This window comes from Cyprinus carpio, chromosome B12 (genome assembly GCF_018340385.1).
Source record: "Cyprinus carpio isolate SPL01 chromosome B12, ASM1834038v1, whole genome shotgun sequence".
In the NCBI taxonomy this organism is placed as follows: domain Eukaryota; kingdom Metazoa; phylum Chordata; class Actinopteri; order Cypriniformes; family Cyprinidae; genus Cyprinus; species Cyprinus carpio.
The window spans coordinates 19,656,104-19,676,035 of record NC_056608.1 but is presented as its reverse complement, the minus strand read 5'-3'; the positions used below and the strand labels follow the sequence as shown (position 1 = coordinate 19,676,035).

General features: G+C 37.4%; 1 protein-coding gene and 1 long non-coding RNA gene across 2 annotated transcripts; one reads left to right on the top strand and one right to left on the bottom strand.

The window, feature by feature from the left end:
- Window positions 1–1,766: 1,766 nt before the first annotated feature.
- Window positions 1,767–14,230, bottom strand: LOC109105170. Its single transcript, XR_002020371.2, has 4 exons — window positions 14,148–14,230; window positions 13,956–14,064; window positions 10,420–10,589; window positions 1,767–1,895 (listed from the first exon to the last, which is right to left on the bottom strand). It is a non-coding gene; the product is annotated as an uncharacterized LOC109105170 (long non-coding RNA).
- Window positions 14,231–18,227: 3,997 nt separating this feature from the next.
- Window positions 18,228–19,720, top strand: LOC122139266 (inward rectifier potassium channel 16-like). The gene has a single exon (XM_042735919.1). The coding sequence runs from the start codon at window positions 18,228–18,230 to the stop codon at window positions 19,260–19,262; it is 1,035 nt and encodes a 344-aa protein (XP_042591853.1). The 3' UTR covers window positions 19,263–19,720.
- Window positions 19,721–19,932: the final 212 nt, after the last annotated feature.

Sequence of the window (19,932 nt, the reverse complement as noted above, 5' to 3'; positions counted from 1 at the left end):
AGTAGTTATATAATAAGCACTGTCTTGATTTTATTGGGACATTTGGTCACTCTATCCCTAATTGGTGTGCCAAGTTTTCACCATACAGCTCTATGGTTTGCCAAAAACTGGCCACTAAGAATTATTTGAACACTTGGCAGAATTGTTGTTTAAAAAATTTTGTCAAATGTAATCTTGTCAGTGCAAAACTCAGAGAGCGCCCATGTCTTTTGCCTTTATCATGTCTGCAAGTGACATCAACGCTATTGTTGGGAGTTTTTTTTAGGCTTACCACCTTAATGTACCTTTAAGACAAAATCTAGGGAAAAAATCTAAATGAACACAATTGCTGTTGTAATTGCATCACAGGTGCTCACCGATGGAAAATGCTGTGGGAATCGAGCCAGTGTACTTCCCTTGAGGCCGAGGGGAGGCAGTGGGAATGGGTCAGAGAGATGTGGCGAGAGAGATACGGATGGAATGGTCACCCTGTCCTTGTGATGATCTCTTGAGTATATTAGATGGCGTCAGTAGGCTCTAGGAGGTAATCACAGTGTTTATTGTCACAGGTGGACCACTGTGTACGACTCTGTGCTGGAGACCCAGCTGTAGGGACCAGCATCACTGTCGGCCAGTGCACGTTTGCGCGCTAGTGTTTGTTGCAGTGTGTACTACACTGCCAGAGGCCTTCTTTCTGACAGTGCTCTGAAGTAATCACATTTGACCTTACAAGAAAAAGCATGAGGGTGTTTGGTAGAATGCTATCAGAAATATTCTTCTCTGCTCAAATATTTGCATGCTGCACAAACACACGGCAACCTAAAAACCTGTTGGTTTGTGTGAACATGCCTTGTTTTTACTTGCTCTGTGAAAGATTGAGACTTGACATTTGCAATTACATACTGTTGCTCTTTTGTTACTTTTGATTACTTCTATTGTTCTCATTTGTAAGTCGCTTTGAATAAAAGCGTCTGCTAAGTGACAAAATGTAAATGTAGATTGTGACAATATCGCCTGTAGCTCATGTACTAGTGTTTATTGCAAGTGCTACAGGATCACGTGCCTGAAAACCCAATTATTATGAAGTCAACCCTCTAGATCAAATGATGAGTATGATGTGATTTGAGATCGAAAATGTCAGCGGAAAAAAGATAACATCTCCTCAGTGGCCCCGAATCAAGTCAATTTTCCCTGCAGAGACCAGGATAAACAGCACCAACAAGAAGAGTGGGATTTGATTTGGCTGTTCGACAGACAGAGAAAACAGGAAAATGATAGAGGTAGAGCGTAGAGGCCAGGGTACAGCATAATTGAAAATGAAAACGATGGAGCGATGAGGAGAAGGACTCTGCCAGACAGTGCGGTGAGTCTTGGCTGAGCTCTTGTTTCTCCTAAACAGCTGATTTCCTCCTCGTTCACATACTCCATCAGTGTCTCTCTCTCTCTGTGTCAGTCCTGACTCCTGTCCACTAAGTCTCCGAGTTCATCCCAGGACAGATTGTCAGAAACCCAAACGCCCAGTCTCCACCCAGACTAGCCCAGTGAACACCAATGACATCTACAGGAACTCTCACTGTACTCACTCACTTTCTCTCTTTGGAGCACTGGAGTCGACAGAAGGTTAGCCAGAGATCTCTCATCGCTATCTTTATGGACTCTAATAATACAGAGAGAGAGAGAGAGAGAGAGAGAGAGAGAGAGAGAGAGAGAGAGTTATCATCTTTATCTTTTGAATGACAATGAATTTCTATCCAGAACAACCATATCCAAACTCAACATTAACCCATCTTTAGCATTCCTCTCCAGCTGTAATCAGTAATTGGGGTCTTCCTTAGTTGTCTCTTCTATTTTTTTTTTCTATCGACTCCATCCTGAAGCCTCGTCATACATATTTTGCCCCCGTTTAGTGTTGTAAACTGTATGAGAAAAAAGAAGTCAATACATGTCTTAATATAATCGTGACAAAAAAGATGACAATTTTATCATCATTCCCTTGTCATTCCAACTATGTAATATTTGAGACAAAAAAGGAGGCAGAATACAAAAATCATATGCAACATACAGTACGCGTTGCATGGGGTTCTTCTCAAAGGGAGGTATTAAAATGGACAATTGTGTCACGAAATGTAAAACTAATAGGAGCTGAATACGGTTTGTGTTGTACATTATGTATGAAATAAATGCAATCATGCCCATTTTACTCAAGGTCAAAGTTCATTTAACTGCTAATAAACAAAAACATACCACATTATCTTTCTGTTGGAGCTCAATGAGGTATTACAATGAAGGTTTCGAGTCGACCGCTAAAGCAATGGAAAAGCTCGATTGCTGGAAACATTTACATGACTATTCTTCTCCTCTGTTTCTATCTGCAAATAAACTCCAGCAGATTTTCCAAAGCTATGTGTGACAAATATGTGCGGGTTTGTGAGTGTGTTTGTAAGAGTGGAGAGAGAATGACGGAGAATGTTTGAAAGATACAAAAAGAGTAGAAGGCAGTCGTTTGATATGACTCATGTCAAGGGCTCTTAGTACACACACACTGAGGGGATTTCAATCAAAGAAACAAATTTGAGGTAAGCATAAAAACAACAGATGGACAGAAAGAATTCCATGGACATGCATCAAACTGTATGCACAGTTTGAATCATCGGTCCATTGTATTTTCACCATGGAGAAAAATATTATATAATGACAATAGAACACAACAGTGACCATTCATTTTTTTCAGCACCCTGGGTTCCAGAGGTATTTTTTTCCCTCTCATTTTCTCCAAAGACATTAAATCTAAAGAGTTTAAAAATATCCCAGTATAATATTAAGAGACAGTAATAATTAAGCCATAAGTTGAATGATTTCCCCATAAAAGTGTAAACACTGTGGCACTTCCAAATAACTGCGCTGTTTGCTTGAGTTTCTCATCCAGCTTAACAGCATCACTGGTGTTTGGAGAACCTGTTTGAAAGCGGTCATTATTTTTGCTAGGCCATCATAATTAACACTAACGAGTTCTAAGCCCTTATAACAATCTAACTTGCATAATGAATACTGACGCATTTTCTCACTTCCTTTTTCTCTCAAAATTTTTTCTGAAAGTTTTACTACCAGAAATTTTAAAAAAAACTTTGAAAAAAAAAATTTCTTAGAAAATTTCCTCTCAATTTTTCTTTTTCTTTCTTTTATATTTTTTACTGATCATACCTTTAACACTCAATAAGGGCATACATTTTCAGAAATAGACTACAAAAAACTTTAACACAAAAGACTTAAGAGAGGACATAAAAAAACCCAAAAAATAAAGACTGAAAACACATTTCTACAAAACAAACTCCTGCCTCATTTACTAAAGCTTTGCAAAAGCACATTACTGTTCATGCATAGATGAGATCCCTAAAGTTGCAAAGACTTAAGTCTCAAACCCAAAAAGATTCTTTATAAAAATTAAGACTCATCCACACCCTCCTAAAACGCCTCGTTTAAACACGCCCCCACATGTCTACGTCACTATGTGGGAAGATTTGGATAACACCACCCAAATGTTCACGCAAAGAAAGAAGGCGTAACTTGTTTCTCGCTGTAGTTTTGTTGTTGCCGCCGCTGCCATGTCGTGTAGATGCTGTGTTTCATTCTGAAAATGAAACTACTTTTTTTTGCTCTTCCAAAAGAGGACACAACTAGAAATCAGTGGTTAAGTTGTATTTACAACACTGTTCCAGAACAGTTCAACACAAATATTCAGATGTGTGCAGCGCATTTTACGGAGGACTGTTTCCTGAACCTGGGAAGGCTGTGCACGAAGGTTGTTTCTATAAAGTAGGGCAATTCCAACTTTGCCAGGACAGTCTGGCGCTTCTGACTGACAGCCTGTAAGTACATTTTCATATTTAAAGAATTTGCTATAAAAAAATATGTTGACAGAAAAAAAAAAAAAATTAACTTTATCACAACATGATCGTCACAAGTTTTGACAAATAAACACAAAAACACTCAAAAGCGCAAAATAAATTACATGCTTGTATTTCATAAATGTTAATAGATCCATCAGCCTCAGGCAACTACTAACATGACTATTAATATAATTGACCATGAGCATTCCTATTGTCAGACTAATTTGCAATCTTTTTAGGCTAGGGTAGTTCAAAAATGTGATGTAGAAAAAACCTGAAAATAACTAAAATTTACATTTATCAGCCTGGTTCATGTATACCAGTTAGGTTATGTTCCCCTAGTAAACAATTTTCTGAAAGCAGGTAAGTGGATGCTATCAAAAGTCCGCAGGAACATGTCAGGATTTGGGACAAGGCCAATATAAAACCATTTTTTCAAGGTTCTATGAGTCATTAGTGCCAACTGGAGACACAATGGGCAACCAGAGCAAGCTTGAATGGGTAAGTGGGCAAATAGATAAGGGTTTACAAAAGTGTGTGTAATGCGCTACATATCCTTCTTAAAGATGAAGAAGTATAAAATAAGCAGTAAACCCAGGTCACTGTTTTGCCCACAGATGGCAGATTTGTTTATTTCATATGAAAAGCAACTGATAAAGTGTCCCAGTTTCACTTTATCATAGACTTTAAAAATAAATACTTGTCTTGACAACAAGTGAATACGTGACCAAAGCCTTGAGGTTCTGTTGGATTGGAGGGGAATCTAAAATAAAAAAGCAAAAATGTCTGACAGACTAATGACATCTTTATGAAGAATTTTCAGTCTCTCTGTTGTCCTGGAGTCATTTAACTCAGTCACCAGGAAACATAATCATGTGGATTTCAGCAGAGGAATGAGAGAATAAAAGACAGAAGGAAAGATAGAACATAGTGAAGGAAAGGGCTAAATCTGAAATATAACATGGAAAAAGCAGGTCTGAGATGGAAACATGCGTGTGGAGCCAAGCGGTCAGGGCAGGGCTGAGGTTGGGTGAAAAAGGGCCAGAGAAAAGTGTCTATTTCCCCTCACTGTGCTCTATCAGATTAGCATCAATATATACAGCCTCATCACCACTGACATGAGAACGCTTATGAAACTGAGATGCAAATGTGAGACTCCGAATGGAACAGACAGGCCTAGACAAATCCACAGCCAGATACATAAACGGCATATACCAATGACAGAAATTAACTTCATTATAAGAAGTGATATTTACAACCTGGAATTGATTTTCAGGGACATATTTTTATTTTTTTTTAAATAGTTCCAACATCCTTTACTCACCCTGATGTCAATTCACACCCATACAAACAAGAAACAAATTCTTATGAGTTAGATCTTATCAATGAACCAGTGAATCTAGCTCACAAAACCATCTAGAATGATTCAATCACCGATTCGGTTCTCAAACTCAGTTCTTACTAAACAATCTAGTTGTGGCAGATAACAGCTAACTGTTAATTGCTGTTATCTTGTTTTGAGAGAAAAAGCACAAAATAAAGTTCTCTTACAAACATAAAGTTCCCAAAACATATAATAAAATTGGAAGTACCTGCATAGACCATTCTTGCTGCTTTTGTGTCGGAAGTACCTGCATAGACCATTCTTGGTGCTTTTGTGTCCTTTTTGAAGCTTGGAAAGCTTTCATCTTCTTTTATTACAAAAACAAGGGTATAAGAATGAGTAAATTACAATTTTCATTTCTGGGTGAACTACTCCTATACCTGCTTAATGGAAAACAGGAAGAAATAGCAGATAAAGACAAAAAGCCACACCTTTGGGTTTATTTGCGTAGAACATTCACAACCATTTACAACTTATTTGTACAATGTCATTCGAAATCTGAATGAAAACATTAGCCTACTTGGACTGCTGCACTAGGAATTATGTAAGGTTCTTCTCTAGAAGTGCAGGCATAAATAAGTCTGTTTCAGGTCATCTGTGTTTCTTTTAATAGTTCACATGTGAGACAAACTAATGACCCACAGTGAACCAGGACTCACACCACCAGAGTGTTCTGTAGACAGGGTGGCCCACAGGGTCCCTGCAGTGGTACAATCGTTTGTTTGTTTGTTTGTTTGTTTGTTGCTTTGCTTGAAGGAAGACATTTAAACGGGGGATGCTTTCTGAACCATTGGACACCAAATACCTTGAATAGATCGAAAGACATGCACACACTTACTCATACGCACGCACAGGCATTTAAAAACCTTAGGAGAATGAGACAAGCAGCATGTCATTACTGCATACCATGGTCACAGTGCAAACATCACACAAAACCATTGTACAGTGTCAGGTTCAAATGCACTTTGATGGGACAAAACGAACTAAAACTAACATGATCTTATGGACCCCAATCTTTTGAACAGACGTTTATGTATTTTCATGCTTATTAGGGTATCAAGCTGTAAGGTTAGCAACATGTTAACTGATTAAGCAAAGTTAAAAGCCTTGATTAACACCAACAGTGGCTGCTTTGTGTCTGGGGTCAGAAGGGGAAACAAAAAGCCAAGGAAACTCACAAATTATTTGGGTTAATTCAATTTGGTTTCATTGAAAGCATGTGCACATCCAGGACCTTGATGACAGTTCAGCCTATTGTGTAAAACAGAAAAGAACTGCAGTAAAAATAGAAGTGGTGAATAGTTAGATGGAGAAAGGCATTGTTTAAGAGCCTCTCGGGTTCTTAACTTAGTTTTTCATTATTGAATGTTGCGCCTCACATTACAGAAGTAAAATGGCTTGCGACTGTCCTTTTATGTCCACTGTACAATGCTGTTCAAGTTTGGGGTCAGTTGGGGTCAGTTTTCAGCAAGGATGCTTTAAATTGCTCAAATGTACCAGCATAGACAATGTTAAGGTTAGAGTTAGTAGGGTCTCAGAAAGCGATTTCACCCGGGGGGGGTTGGGGGGGCTTGGGGGCAAAGAAATCATATACACAAGGGGCCCAGGATCCCTAGTAAATCCCACAGGAATATATAACATTTTAAAATATATTAGGTTAGCAAACTGTTTAATAGTAATAATATTTCACAATACTACTGTTTTACTTTTGATAACTATTTATTTTTGATTAAATAAATGCAGCCTTGGTGAGCATAATAGACCTTTTTCTAAATCAAAAAAGACTTTTGAATGGTATGTTGTTACATAACTGAAGAGCATTTCGTCAGATAAATCATTAAGAAGTTAATCATTTAACATATAAATTGACTTTGAGATTCTTTGAGATATTATTTGGATAAATATATAATGAAGTTATTACAGAATGAATGTAACACTAAGAGACCAAATTTAAGTAAATTAATTTGCAGAATAGACAAGGACACATTGGATGCTATTGAACTACTGAATGACTCAACTAACTTTAAGATCAATGGTTGACAAGATTGTCACAGAGAATTGGAAAGGGCAGAACAACACTAAATGACAATACAGTTCTCTACCTGTATTACCTATGATCATACAGAAAACATTAACACACAAAAATGCAATCTCTTTGTCAACATTGACTCACCCTCATGTTGTCTTAAACGCTGATGTCACTGATAACAATCATCATGTCTTTCTTACATAAAACTACTGTATAGTTTTAGAAGATTTGGAATATAGTGCACAAGTCATATCAATACATTTATTGTCATTTTTAGTAATATATGAAGCTTTACAGCCACTGGTAACCATTTTAAACAAAAGAATAGCAGCAAACACTTCTTCTTTTGCATTCTGTTGAAGAAAGAAAATCAATCAAGTGGTTCGGAACTATGAGAGGTTACTGAACTTTCTTTTTTGGATGAATTATCACTTTCAGTCTTCTGTCCTCCATACTGTATACTCTAAAAAATAATTTTAATAACTGCATTATTTCTCTTTTAATTATTTCTGAATTGTTTTTTTGTGATCAACTTTTTATTGTCTTTATATTAACAAAATAACAACCATTTAAAGGGGTCCTATTATGCTCTTTTACAAAGTCTTGATTTTGTTTTGGGGGTATACTAGAACAGGCTCTTATACTAGGTTGTTCGAAAAACACATTATTTTTCACATATTTTACATTATTACAACACCTCTCTCCCCAGTCTGGCATGAACGGCTCGAATAGTTCCTGTTTCAAATGAATTCCCGCCTTTTGGAATACGAGATGTGCTGTGATTGGTTAGCTGGGCCAGTGTGTGCTGTGATTTTTCAACATTGCTCTGGGTGGTTGCTGAGGTGTTGGTTGCTATGTGATTGCTAAACTAAACAGCAATCAGTGCCTGGTCGGGAAATGTCCTGCCTCTTACCATAGCTGCCTGCTGTGAGCTTCAATTTAAAAATTGTGTCAAAATCAAATCAATTTGAGTGCGATTTAAACCCGGATGATTGTAATCACTCTAAGCTCGTCTGTTTTGGGAACACTAGCGCATATCCAACATAGTGATAACACTCGTTGTCTACTCTAGTGCAGCTCAACTGCAGCCCATTTGTCAATCACAGGTCTCGTTGTCCCATTTTGTAGTTTTTGAGTGATGATTTGTGATATCACAAATCTCCTTTTGAATTTAGAAAATATTTGTTGTCAGTCCAAAACGAGTCATTCGTTGTAGTTTTTGAAAAGTGACCCATGCTTCTGCATTTAACCCATCCGAAGTGCACACACACAGAGCAGTGAACACAACACACACTGTGAACACACACCCCGGATCTCAGCCATTTTATGAATTAGACTTTGAGCTTTTGGGGTAATTTTGCATACCTTTTTTATGCTGTACATGCACAGCAACCCAAATTACAGACCGGCCCGAGACTCGAACTAAAGTCGATGAAAAAATTGAAAAAAGCATGAATTTCTAATTAGACCACTGAACTAATAGCACCCCTTTAAACAAACAAACAATAAGAGATGCATTTTTAAGAAAACACCTTATTGATTCCACACATCTACAGTACATGTGAATTTCTAATTAGACCATTGATCATTTATAGATCATTTTTATTTGTGCCTGCATGGAAAAGTTATGGTGGCTGAACAATAATCTCCTGTTTCCATTTCATTAAGTGTGGCTGTAGGCACACAACAGCAGCAACCTGTCCACACTGTTTTTAAGTCAAGCTAACCTATTTCTTTCTAAAGCTCAAGCAAAAAAGATATACAATGATCCTGCATATGAAATGTGAAAATGAACAGAACAAATTGATATGGCCAAGAGAAACCTTTTTGTATCATTTTGAGGTGCTTTTTAGAGAACATGAGAGATAAAGTTTACTCTTTTTAGAGCACTTGTCAGATGAAAAATATTCTTGTATATCGTGGATTTTTTTATACTCTCTCTTTCTGTGTTGCTTAAACGTTTTTAGTGGCTTTAAAGCAATTTTAATAGCTAGGTTTAGAATGTCTTATTCAGATCAGCCATTGTGCCATTGTGACGAATTAACTGTAACTCAAGACTACAAAGCTGTTCAGGTATATGCTGTCTGTGTTTACGGTGACAACATGTCCTCACTCCTGGGAGCATGTTACAGGTTTTATTTTACTTTAGGCCATTTTTGTTACTTGTATTTGTGCATACCCAAATCAAATATGAGTTTATTAAATATGACGTGTATCTTTACATTGGACTTGGAAGGAACAGTTCCCTCAAAAATTGTCATAAGTTACTCACCCTCATGTTATTCAATTGTTCTTCTATATTTTGCGTAATGTTTACAGTGCCATTTAACACACAACAGAAAGTGTGTGATGATTTATACACTGAAAAAGTACCATAAAATTAGTTCACACAACCCATTTGCTATATTCCAAATGTACTCAAGCAATATGACAGAGGTATGTGAGGAACAGACCAAAATTGAAGTAATCCATTTTGCTAACAATACCTAGCCAAAAAATACCTAGCCCCATTCACACAAAGAATAATAATTATAATGACTATATTAGCACAAGAAACCAATAGACAATAATGTCTTGTTTATTATAAGCATATGCTGCAATTACGTCGTCTGCCACTTTAAATACTTAAGCTCTCTAAAGTTGGATGGATTCTGATTGGCTGTCAATGTTTTTATTGTTCACCAGCTGGGAAAAAAATTGTTCTGAACGTGTTTACAATGATATTGTTAATCTGTGTCACCATTATAGATTTGGTGTGGACATCTGTTTTCTCATAAAATTAGGACATTTATTAAAACTTTAAAATTATAGGTACAGTTTAGGCCCTTTATAATTTTTGCTTAAAAGAAGATACAATGTGTGCAACTTGTCTATTTGATTAAGCATATATAATAACTAAATTTGTATAGATTTTTAAAAATCTCTGTCTATCCTGACAGAACAAGAGAATGCTAAAGTGATCATGTGTTAACGTGATAAACATGCAATCATTATTTGGACTAAAATGTTTTAACCACTCAAAGAAATTTCTTGACAGACATTGTCGCTATGGCTTGAAGTCTGTCACATACTCAAACAGCGCATGTGAATTCTCTCCAGCATAGGTACAGGTGGGGTGGTTCTCTATCACACACACTTACCTAATCCAGCCTCTACATCCAGTGGAGTTTGTGTGCAGTCCTTCACTCAGGTGGAAACTTCAAAGCACGCTACACTCTCACAGCAACAGCAACAGACACAGAGCAGGTAGGCACCATCCACATTCTCAGTCTGTTTGTTTATTCACCAGAAATGGCAAATCACAGCTGTCCTGTGAGAAGAAATAACAGTATTTGTGAGAACAATGCTTGTAGATCATGACAAATTACTTGACTTAAAATTACTGTTAACCTAAATTACACAGATCCAGAGTTTTAAGTGTTACGTTTGCATGGGTGTTTTTTTAAAGGACACGGGGTGGACAACAGTTTGAGTCTAGTCCTAAAGATCAGTCATCCGCCTCCCAAGTCCTCCCCCCAAAAGTGAATGCTATTCCTTGTTTCCTGTTGCTGTCAGACACAGATCAGAAAAGAGGCATGTGAGAAGCGATAAACCTATTCTGCTAAGATTTTAAGGCGTTAGAGGAAGGGCTGAGCCAGGATATGGGCGACACTCGAGCTGCTTTGGGGAGGACAAGTTTCAAGCTTTAAATGGGCGAGAAAAAGGTGTCTGAGAGAACATGCTGTAATCTAAGAAAACAATGGACTCAAATGACCCACAAGTGCAATAAAAGTATTTTTTTTCCATCTACTCTGTTTCATAATAAAAGATAGATTTAAATGTTATAAATTAACCACAAATATTATTTTTGAACATAATTAGTGATGTATGAATTGAGCCATTAAGAAATTGTTACAAGCGAAAATGCATGCTGCTCAACTTGTACAGTATATACTGTCTTAGGGAATTTTCTTGGAACGTGTAAACAGCTGACACAGCACAAAACTCAATGTTGCATAAATATTCCATGCTAATTTGTTTCTATTAATCTTAAACTTACAAAGTGCTGTTGTCACGTACTCCAGGGGCATAAAAAATGTCTACATCTCTGTTTTTGATGTGTGCTTTGGGGCAAAGATTAACGGAGCTTGGCTAACATGGTACTCATGCTAGTAATAAAGTAGCACTTTAAGCATATTGTAATGCGGAAAAGTCCTTACAAGGTGACAACTTAGTTTTCATCTCAATTCCTCTTTCATCGCTGTGGTTTAACTAACATGACCGTGAAAAAAATTAAATAAACCAAAGTGTACCACACCTGTAACCTACACGTGCCATCTTCCAAGATCTTTGCACAGATTAAAAGCTTTACATAACATGAAACTTTGCTCAACACAGTCTGGTGCTCTGATCCACAGGAGCTTGTGATGGAACGTGTAAAACATTAGCCAAATAAAGTTCCTCTAACTTCCTGGGAACCAAGAAATTGAAGGTCATTATGGGTGAGACAGGGCCTAGGGCAAAGACGTTCTGCTCCCCACATACCGGGTGGTTTCGTGCGACTGAATACTGTGTATCTGCATGGACGTTATTTGCTTTAAGTGGGCATGTAATGGTCTTGTAAAGCCCTCGAGCAGTGCAGGAAACATAGCAGAGGTAAGCTGTACTAGGACTTTGACATTCAGAACATTGCCATATGTCCCACATGAGCAGTTTATGCATACCACCTTCCCCTTTAGCTGATCATGAGTGAAAGAATCAATCTGAAAGGAGTAAAAGACACAAATTACCATTTAGAAGCAGTATGAACACATCCTTTCGCACTTCTGATAAAACTGCATTTCTGAATTTTTTAGACTAGTATCCTTCAGCGTGATATTGACTGGGTTTTTAATTATCTGTCTAAACCCAGAGCAATGTGCTCCCTGACAGTTATAAATAGTTTGCAGACAAGACAAAACAAAAAACAAACAAAAAAAATTTCACTATTAACTACAAAAAAAAAATAATCTCTGAATTACTGTGTCGGTCAGGTCAAAACAAAAAACAAAGAAAAGAAGGGGCATGTTTAGCTTTCAAAGCCACATACTTGTGCCACAATGATTTGATAAAACACTGGCATCCTTTAACTGACCACATGATCTGGTACTGGTGTTTGTCTTGAGAAACGGTCGTCTGAAGGACAGGGCAGAATTACACCATTTTAGTATGCATTTTGATTAAATCTTTGTGACTGTCCATTCACGTTGTTTGACACAAGAAGTGGCCTGTACAGTAAATTGAGAAAATGTTTATGCAAGCGCAAGATTCAGTTTTTGAGAAGCTGGTTCTGTTTCCCCAGGAACTTGACCACCAACTGATTCATCATTATATGATTATATTGTGACTGTGCATTAAAGGGATAGTTCATCCAAAAATGAAATGTATGTTATCATTTACTCACCCTCATGTCATGGCATGACCATTTGAATGCTATTACACTATTACACAATGCTATTATACGCTATTACAAGAGGGACTTACACTTTCCAGTTTAAAAAAGGATGCAAAAGGAGCACAGAGCATTAGAAAATTAACCAGGGCATTCTTCAGAATTTTTCTCTTTATATTCTGCAGTAGAAAGAAAGTCATGCAGGTTGAAAAGGACATGAGGTTGGGCTCATGATGACAGAATGTTTGAGGTGAACTATTTTAGGGCTCTAAACTGTGAAAAATCACCCTGGAGTTCGTACTAATTGAATTAAAGAGGCCATTGTAAATGTCTTTACAAACATTCTTTGTGGGACACAGTACAGGGTTTATGCATGATGATTGTCATTAAGAAATAATGGGCATGACGGGAATTGATGATGTGTGTAATTTGGAACGTTCATGATACAGATACTGCTTTGTGAGCCAATCTGATGCTCTAAAATTCACAACATGGGCTAAAAACAGACTGAAAAACTCACAGGTCAGTAACGTTAGTCATGTTTTCAAGTTTACTATCAAATAAACCTATGGCTCAACACAATCAATTCTTTATGGTTAGCAGTTTGGGCAAATGTACACTGAAAAATCTAAATAAATTGTAACCTGTTTTGGTGGCAACACATGCACATTGGACATGAAATGTCACTTTCTTGGAGAAAGACTGCAAAATTATGATGTGAAATGTGTGATTTTTCAAGGTTTCAAGGTATTTTTTTAATAGTTTAATATACAGAGAAAACTATAAGTATCCATTGGTAGGATGATGCATAGAAATGACACGTTTCACATATAAGGACTGAAGCAATAACTATATAATAGCAAATAATTAGTGGAAATTGAGTTTTCACAGCTGCAACTGCATTAACATAAGGCAATCTGCACTGTTTTTTTTTTTTTTTTACACAAATATTGGAGACAAAACCACAGTGCCTCTTTTGTTTGTATCCAATAGTTCACGAGAAAAGATAATTGGATGATACTTTGACTATTTCATATGATTACAGAAATATCAGTCCATAATCTGGCAAAAACATGCATGGCTCTGTGTCCAGAGGAAATGAACACCAGTTCAGCCAGTTAGTGGAACCTGCAGCCCAGTATGGGTTAGGGTTTAGGGTGGGGGTAGCAATAAGTGGAGAAGATGCTTACAGTGGTTTGGCCGTAAAATATTACTCTACTGCCAAAGGTTCTCCCAGTGGGAAGCTTCCATTCCCTTTTCATTTACCTTCTCACCGCATTGCAGTTCAGAGATGCTTCCTTTAATGGTTAATGGAGAAAGCACAGGACTCCACCCAAATAACAGCTACTTGCTATCCTGGCTGAGCCCACTCACCCTGCAGTAAGAAAACACAGAGCTCTTTTATCAGTGCGGAAATCAGTTTTCTGAAGAACAAAGATCATTTAAGGAATACTTTACCAAATCTGAACATTCTGTGGTCATTTACTTATCCTCATGTTGGTCTGAACCCATATGACTTTGCTGCAATTGTGAAACACAAACAGAGAAATTCTGAATAATATCCTAGTCACTGATTTAATTACAATAAAGTTTTAAAACTTCAAAAAGGATGCAAAAACACAATGGAAGTATCATAAAAGTAGTCTTTACAAGCACTATATACCTAATTTTCTTAAGTCATATCATTAAAGTTATACTCCACCCCAAAATGAAAATTTTGTCATTAATCACATACCACCCTTTTCGTTTCAAACCTGTAAAAGCTTCGTTCATCTTCGGAACACAATTTAAGATATACTCCATCTGCCATTAGACGTGCAATCTGGGTTATATGAAATGACGGGAATACTTTTTGTAATCGAAGAAAACAAAAATGACAACTTTATTCAACAGTTCCTTTGTCAACAGTCTCTTCTGTGTCTCTCCATGTCACCGTATGCTGCGTATGCTCTTCTAAATCATCCATTTTATGGACCTTGACACTGTTATTTACTTGGCAGTCTATGGGACATTCACAGGCCTCCCGGGTTTTTATCCAAAATACCTTAAATTGTGTTCCAAAGACGAACAAAGCTTTTATGGGTTTGGAACGACATGGGGGTAAGTGATTAATGACAAAAGTCTTATCAGTCATATCATCACACAGTTGTGTGAGAAATGTGTCAAAATGTACATTTTCTTATTCAACGATTAGTTTTGGGTGAACTACTCCATAGAAAGGAGTCAATTTGACCAAAACATAAATATTAGTTGGAACCACAGAAAACTGACAGAAAATAAATCACATTCCTAAAACTTAAAAGATGAACATTGGCAATGTGAAGCGCCATACAAAACCCCCTGTACTTCCATAATATAAAGTATTTGTGAGTGAAAGTGGATATTCATCAAGACAAAAGTTGTATGGTAAGACTTTATGTTATCAATCAGGAACTGAGTATATCATGAAAAGTGGGTGAATGGAGGTGGTTGGAGGTCAAGGATTGAAATAAGAGGTACTGGTGACATCAGCTGAAAAGAGAAGTTGTGGCAAAGCAGATTATAACATTTTGATTCAATAAAACAAAGACTTTTGTTTTGAATAACATGCAAAATTCTTTAATTTGAAATTATTTGTCAATTTAAATGTAAATTTCTACACCTCTGAAGAATCTCTTTCTGAAGAGTCTTTTTGAAAGCTTCACAGTAGCAAATCACAAAATTAGGAGGTGAGACAACACATCTAATGATGAATGAACAGCACGAGATTTAAATTACATCCAGAACTTACAGTAAATTTCATATAAGCACATGTAAGAATTACTCAGCAATCAAAGCCAAACTTATCAAGAGAAAGGAACTAAAAAAGGCAACCGAGAATTGAAGATATTAGATTTCTCTATGCACAACTGCTACACAATGCGGTTATGTTTCTAAGAATCCCACAAACTGGAAAGATTACAATGGTTTGTTGCAATGAGGATTGCTTCTCCAGGCAAACAATCTATTATGATAAACTGTATTGACACTGGGCAAAGGGAACTCAAAAAAAAAAAAGAATTACCAATGATAAACATTCCCAGATTACCATCTTAAAATAGAACTGGGGAGCCAAAACGTACCAGTCAAACCAACATCCAACAAAAATTCTGATGAAAAACATGAATAAAGTTCTAACAAAAAAAAAAAAAAAAAAATCAACCTCTGGAAAAAATATAGAACAATCTCTTTCTTCTTCTTTCTATTACTTTCTATTATTCCCACAGTATGGCCTATTTGTCGGTTCGTGTCCACAGACAAGTAACAGAGACAAACACAAGTAAGATAATTCCATTGATTGGCAAGATTTTTTTCACTGACGGTAAATACAAATTAAAAAGCAGCAAGAAAATGCAGAAGCCAGTACCAGTTGAGTAGAAGGTAACATGGCCCCCAGACAACAATACTTTCAAGGGAACATGCCAGAATTTCATTCGTTTTATACTTGGAAATGTACACACCACACAGGAAAGTGACAATGGAAACTGAATCCCTCATCTAAAATAGTGTGTTCCCTTAACACTGAAATTTGGATGGAGGCTATGTTTCCAGTACTCAGCTGGAAGTAAATCCTTTGATAAAGGACAGGGACAAATTCATGCTAAGACACGGAACATGAAGTGCGTGAGAAGTAATTATAAGTATCTGTTCGCAATCCATTCCATGTTAAACAGACGTTGCTATTATGGTGGTGTGGAAAACTTCATAATTTTTGTGCGTCTATGTGGTTAAGCGTGCAAGAGTGTCTGTGAGACAGCATGTGTTTGTGTGTGTGTAAATTTTTTTTTTTTTTTTTTTACCATGTGCAAATTTATTTGTGTGTGTGTGTGTGTGTGTGTGTGTGTGTGTGTGTTTTTACCATGTGCAAAGTAAGTTTGGTCATCATTACCAGCAAATATGTATTAACACTGCGTCTCATTCACAAATGTAATGTGTGCGTTTTATATGTATGGGTGTTTGTTTTTGCCCTCATGTGTAAAACAAAAGCCTGTGCATTATCCTGATCAAGAGGGGAAAGTCCACAATGGGGTGTTCCTGTTTAGCGTTGACAAAAATGATGTTAAAAAAAAAACAGACAGAAAGAACCGTCTACTGTTATACACGGGCCATGTCTAGACCTGTTCCAGAACATCTGTTTGCATAACTAAATTCTGTGCAAGCATTTTAATAAGTTATAGTTAGTATTTTATTACAGGGAAAATATAGAGTAACACGTCTTGACTTGAGACAAGAGAGGAAGTCATCTGTCAGCTATTGTCCTTTAGAACTACATGTATGTAATAGGCCTACTGTATGTATTTAACACCAGATCTAAGCCATAAAGCCAAATTTTATCTCTCAGTGAGATTCTTCCTTTCCCTTCTCCTTCTGACACCCGGACTTTAGACTCTTAAGCAGGGCACAATGAGGATTATGTCAAAAGATCCGGTCTCTGTTCTGGTCCAGCATTCCATATAGTGTCCCCAAGTTAAGCTTGTGTTAAGTCATCTCCATAAAAATAAAATAAAATGGTCAGGCCACTGACCGCAACCCTTTTCTTGTTCCACACATCACCACCCAGCCTAAAACAGCCTTAAAGTTGGCCCTGACACAACCCGTGGCACTCATGACCAAGAGACAAAGTATGGTAGTGTTTACAAAATATGTTCTCGTAAGTTTGCAATTACTACATTTAACAGCAATGTACTAAAACACAATACCACACTGCGGATAAGACGTTTTACTTCTTATATCAACAAAAACAACCAATTCAAGCCACACTTTACAAGATAATATGATGCAGTGTTTACTGATAAACCAAAACAAACAAAAAAGCCAACCTTCCTTTCTTAGTAAGCCACTTGAAAAATTAAGCTATTTCACAAAATATATATCTAAATACCTATGTATAAAATGACTTCTGATAGATATTTTCCTGAACATACATGGAACACATTACAATACAAATGCCACCATAACAGTTATTGTCACAAACAAGGATGTCTTTAGCTTAAATAAAACTCTCCAAAGAAATAGTTCTCCAAGTGCACCCAGCAACCATCAAACCATGTGTTTTTGCAACTGTGTTTTGTGTAAGCACTGTGAGACTAATCATATATCTGCAGCACTGGCAAATCCTCCAAAGGCATCATTAAGATTTCTGTCAATATCCTTAATGTCCTTGTATACTGATTTATCTTTTGTGATTAGATTTATAGACAACCTGAGGGGCCATGCATTATTTTCTTCTGTCTTATTTTCTCAGCAGAAGTTTTTTTTCTCATGATCTTATGACAATTCTTTTGGTCTGCCACAAAAATCATTTAACCATTGTCTGTCAAACCTGTTATATAACTGTAGACATCTTGTCCCTTGAGTTGGCTGTAAATGAAACTGATCCCATGTTCAAGGATCACTATTCCATTTTTTTTTTTTGTCTATTCAAGATGCAACAGTGCATGTATGTTTAAAATCAAGTGCAGTATTACGGGTACCTTTGAATCTGACTGTGCATTTCTCTCTTCTCTAGACTGAGGCAACATGAACTCGGGCACAGTACAGTATTCTGGAGTGAAGTGCAGTGACGAAAATCCTACTGTGCTTACAGACGACGACTATAACTCCAAGAAGAAAAGATACGTGAAAAAAGATGGGAGTTGTAACATGGTTGTGCAGAACGGTCCAGAGGAGTGGCTTCTCTGGATCACTGACATCTTCACCACCCTGGTGGAGATCCGCTGGAGGGTCATGTTCTTGACATTTGCTCTCTCCTACATTTTATCATGGCTCTTTTTCGGAATTTTGTTCTGGATCATTGCATTGACCCACGGCGATATGAAAGACCCCAACAATGAGCCATGTGTTTATGAGGTTCGAAGTTTTACAGCAGCATTTCTATTCTCATTAGAGACCCAGACCACCATTGGTTATGGCTTTCGGGGGATGTCTGAGAACTGCATGATTGCCATCATCGTAGTTACCATCCAAGATGTCGTCAGTGTCTTCATTGACACTTTTGTCATCGGCATCGCAGTCGCCAAGATGGCATCTGCCCGTAAGAGAGCCCAAACGGTTGGATTCAGCAACTGTGCGGTGATCAACTTACGTGACAGTCACCTATGCCTGACGTGGCGGGTCGGGGACTTCCGAAGGAACCACATGGTAGAAGGTACAGCTCATGCACAGCTGGTAAGGCACCTGGCACACAGCACAGGAAAAGTTAACATTACATACAAAGACCTCAACATTGAAGAGAACAACATCATCCTGGCCACCCCAACAACCATAGTTCATAAAATCAGCCCTGGCAGTCCTCTATACAAGGTGAGCTTGAAGGACCTGAGGAAGGAGAACTTTGAGCTGGTGGTCTCTTTCACCTATACAGACGACTGCACGGGCATCCTTCACCAGACACGCACATCCTACACTTCAAGTGAGATTCTGTGGGGCCAGCACTTTCAGGAGATGATCAGGGTCACCCGCAGGAACTACAGAGTGGACTACGCCCTGTTCAACCACACAGTTAAAGTCCTGGTCCCAGAACTAAGCGCAGAGGAGTATGACCTAAAGAAGTGATCTCAACAGCCAAAACACAAACCACTCCACATAAGTTCTCCAACGGCAGCTGTGGAATTGGTTAATGGGAATAGTCTTGAGGCAGAAAAAGCATCCAGCAGTAGTGCAGTCCAAGAACACAAGCTATAAAAGTAGACTTGATACATCCTGACTCTGCTATAGCACTTTGAAATCAGGCTTCCTCAAAGGGCATCACTATAAGAAATAGCCTACCGCACTTATAGTTAGATTTAGACATATAGGTCAGTTAGCTGGAAAATCTTAAAAAGCCCTTCTTACACAGACAGTATCCTGGACAGGTACTGGAATACCACATTAAATCCCTGTAGGCATTTTGGTTAGAGCACTAAATTCAAAATAATATAAAAGTTTTGTTTTATTAGTATTTTATTTTTTATGTATATCTAATGTGGCATTAAGCAGCCTTGCACAAACTCTTTATACCACTCTTTATACCACCTCTTAAAAACACCTCACAAAAACTCTATACAACACTATAACATATATCACACATTTTAATGGAAATAACAGACTCTTCTTCTATGACCTTGAAGGTTCTTTGATATCCCGAGATGTAAGAAAGGACCTCCTTGATTAAATTATGAACCCAAACCTTCATCCTACATAAGAGGCCATGGATCAATTATAATGACAGTGATGTTAACCGGAC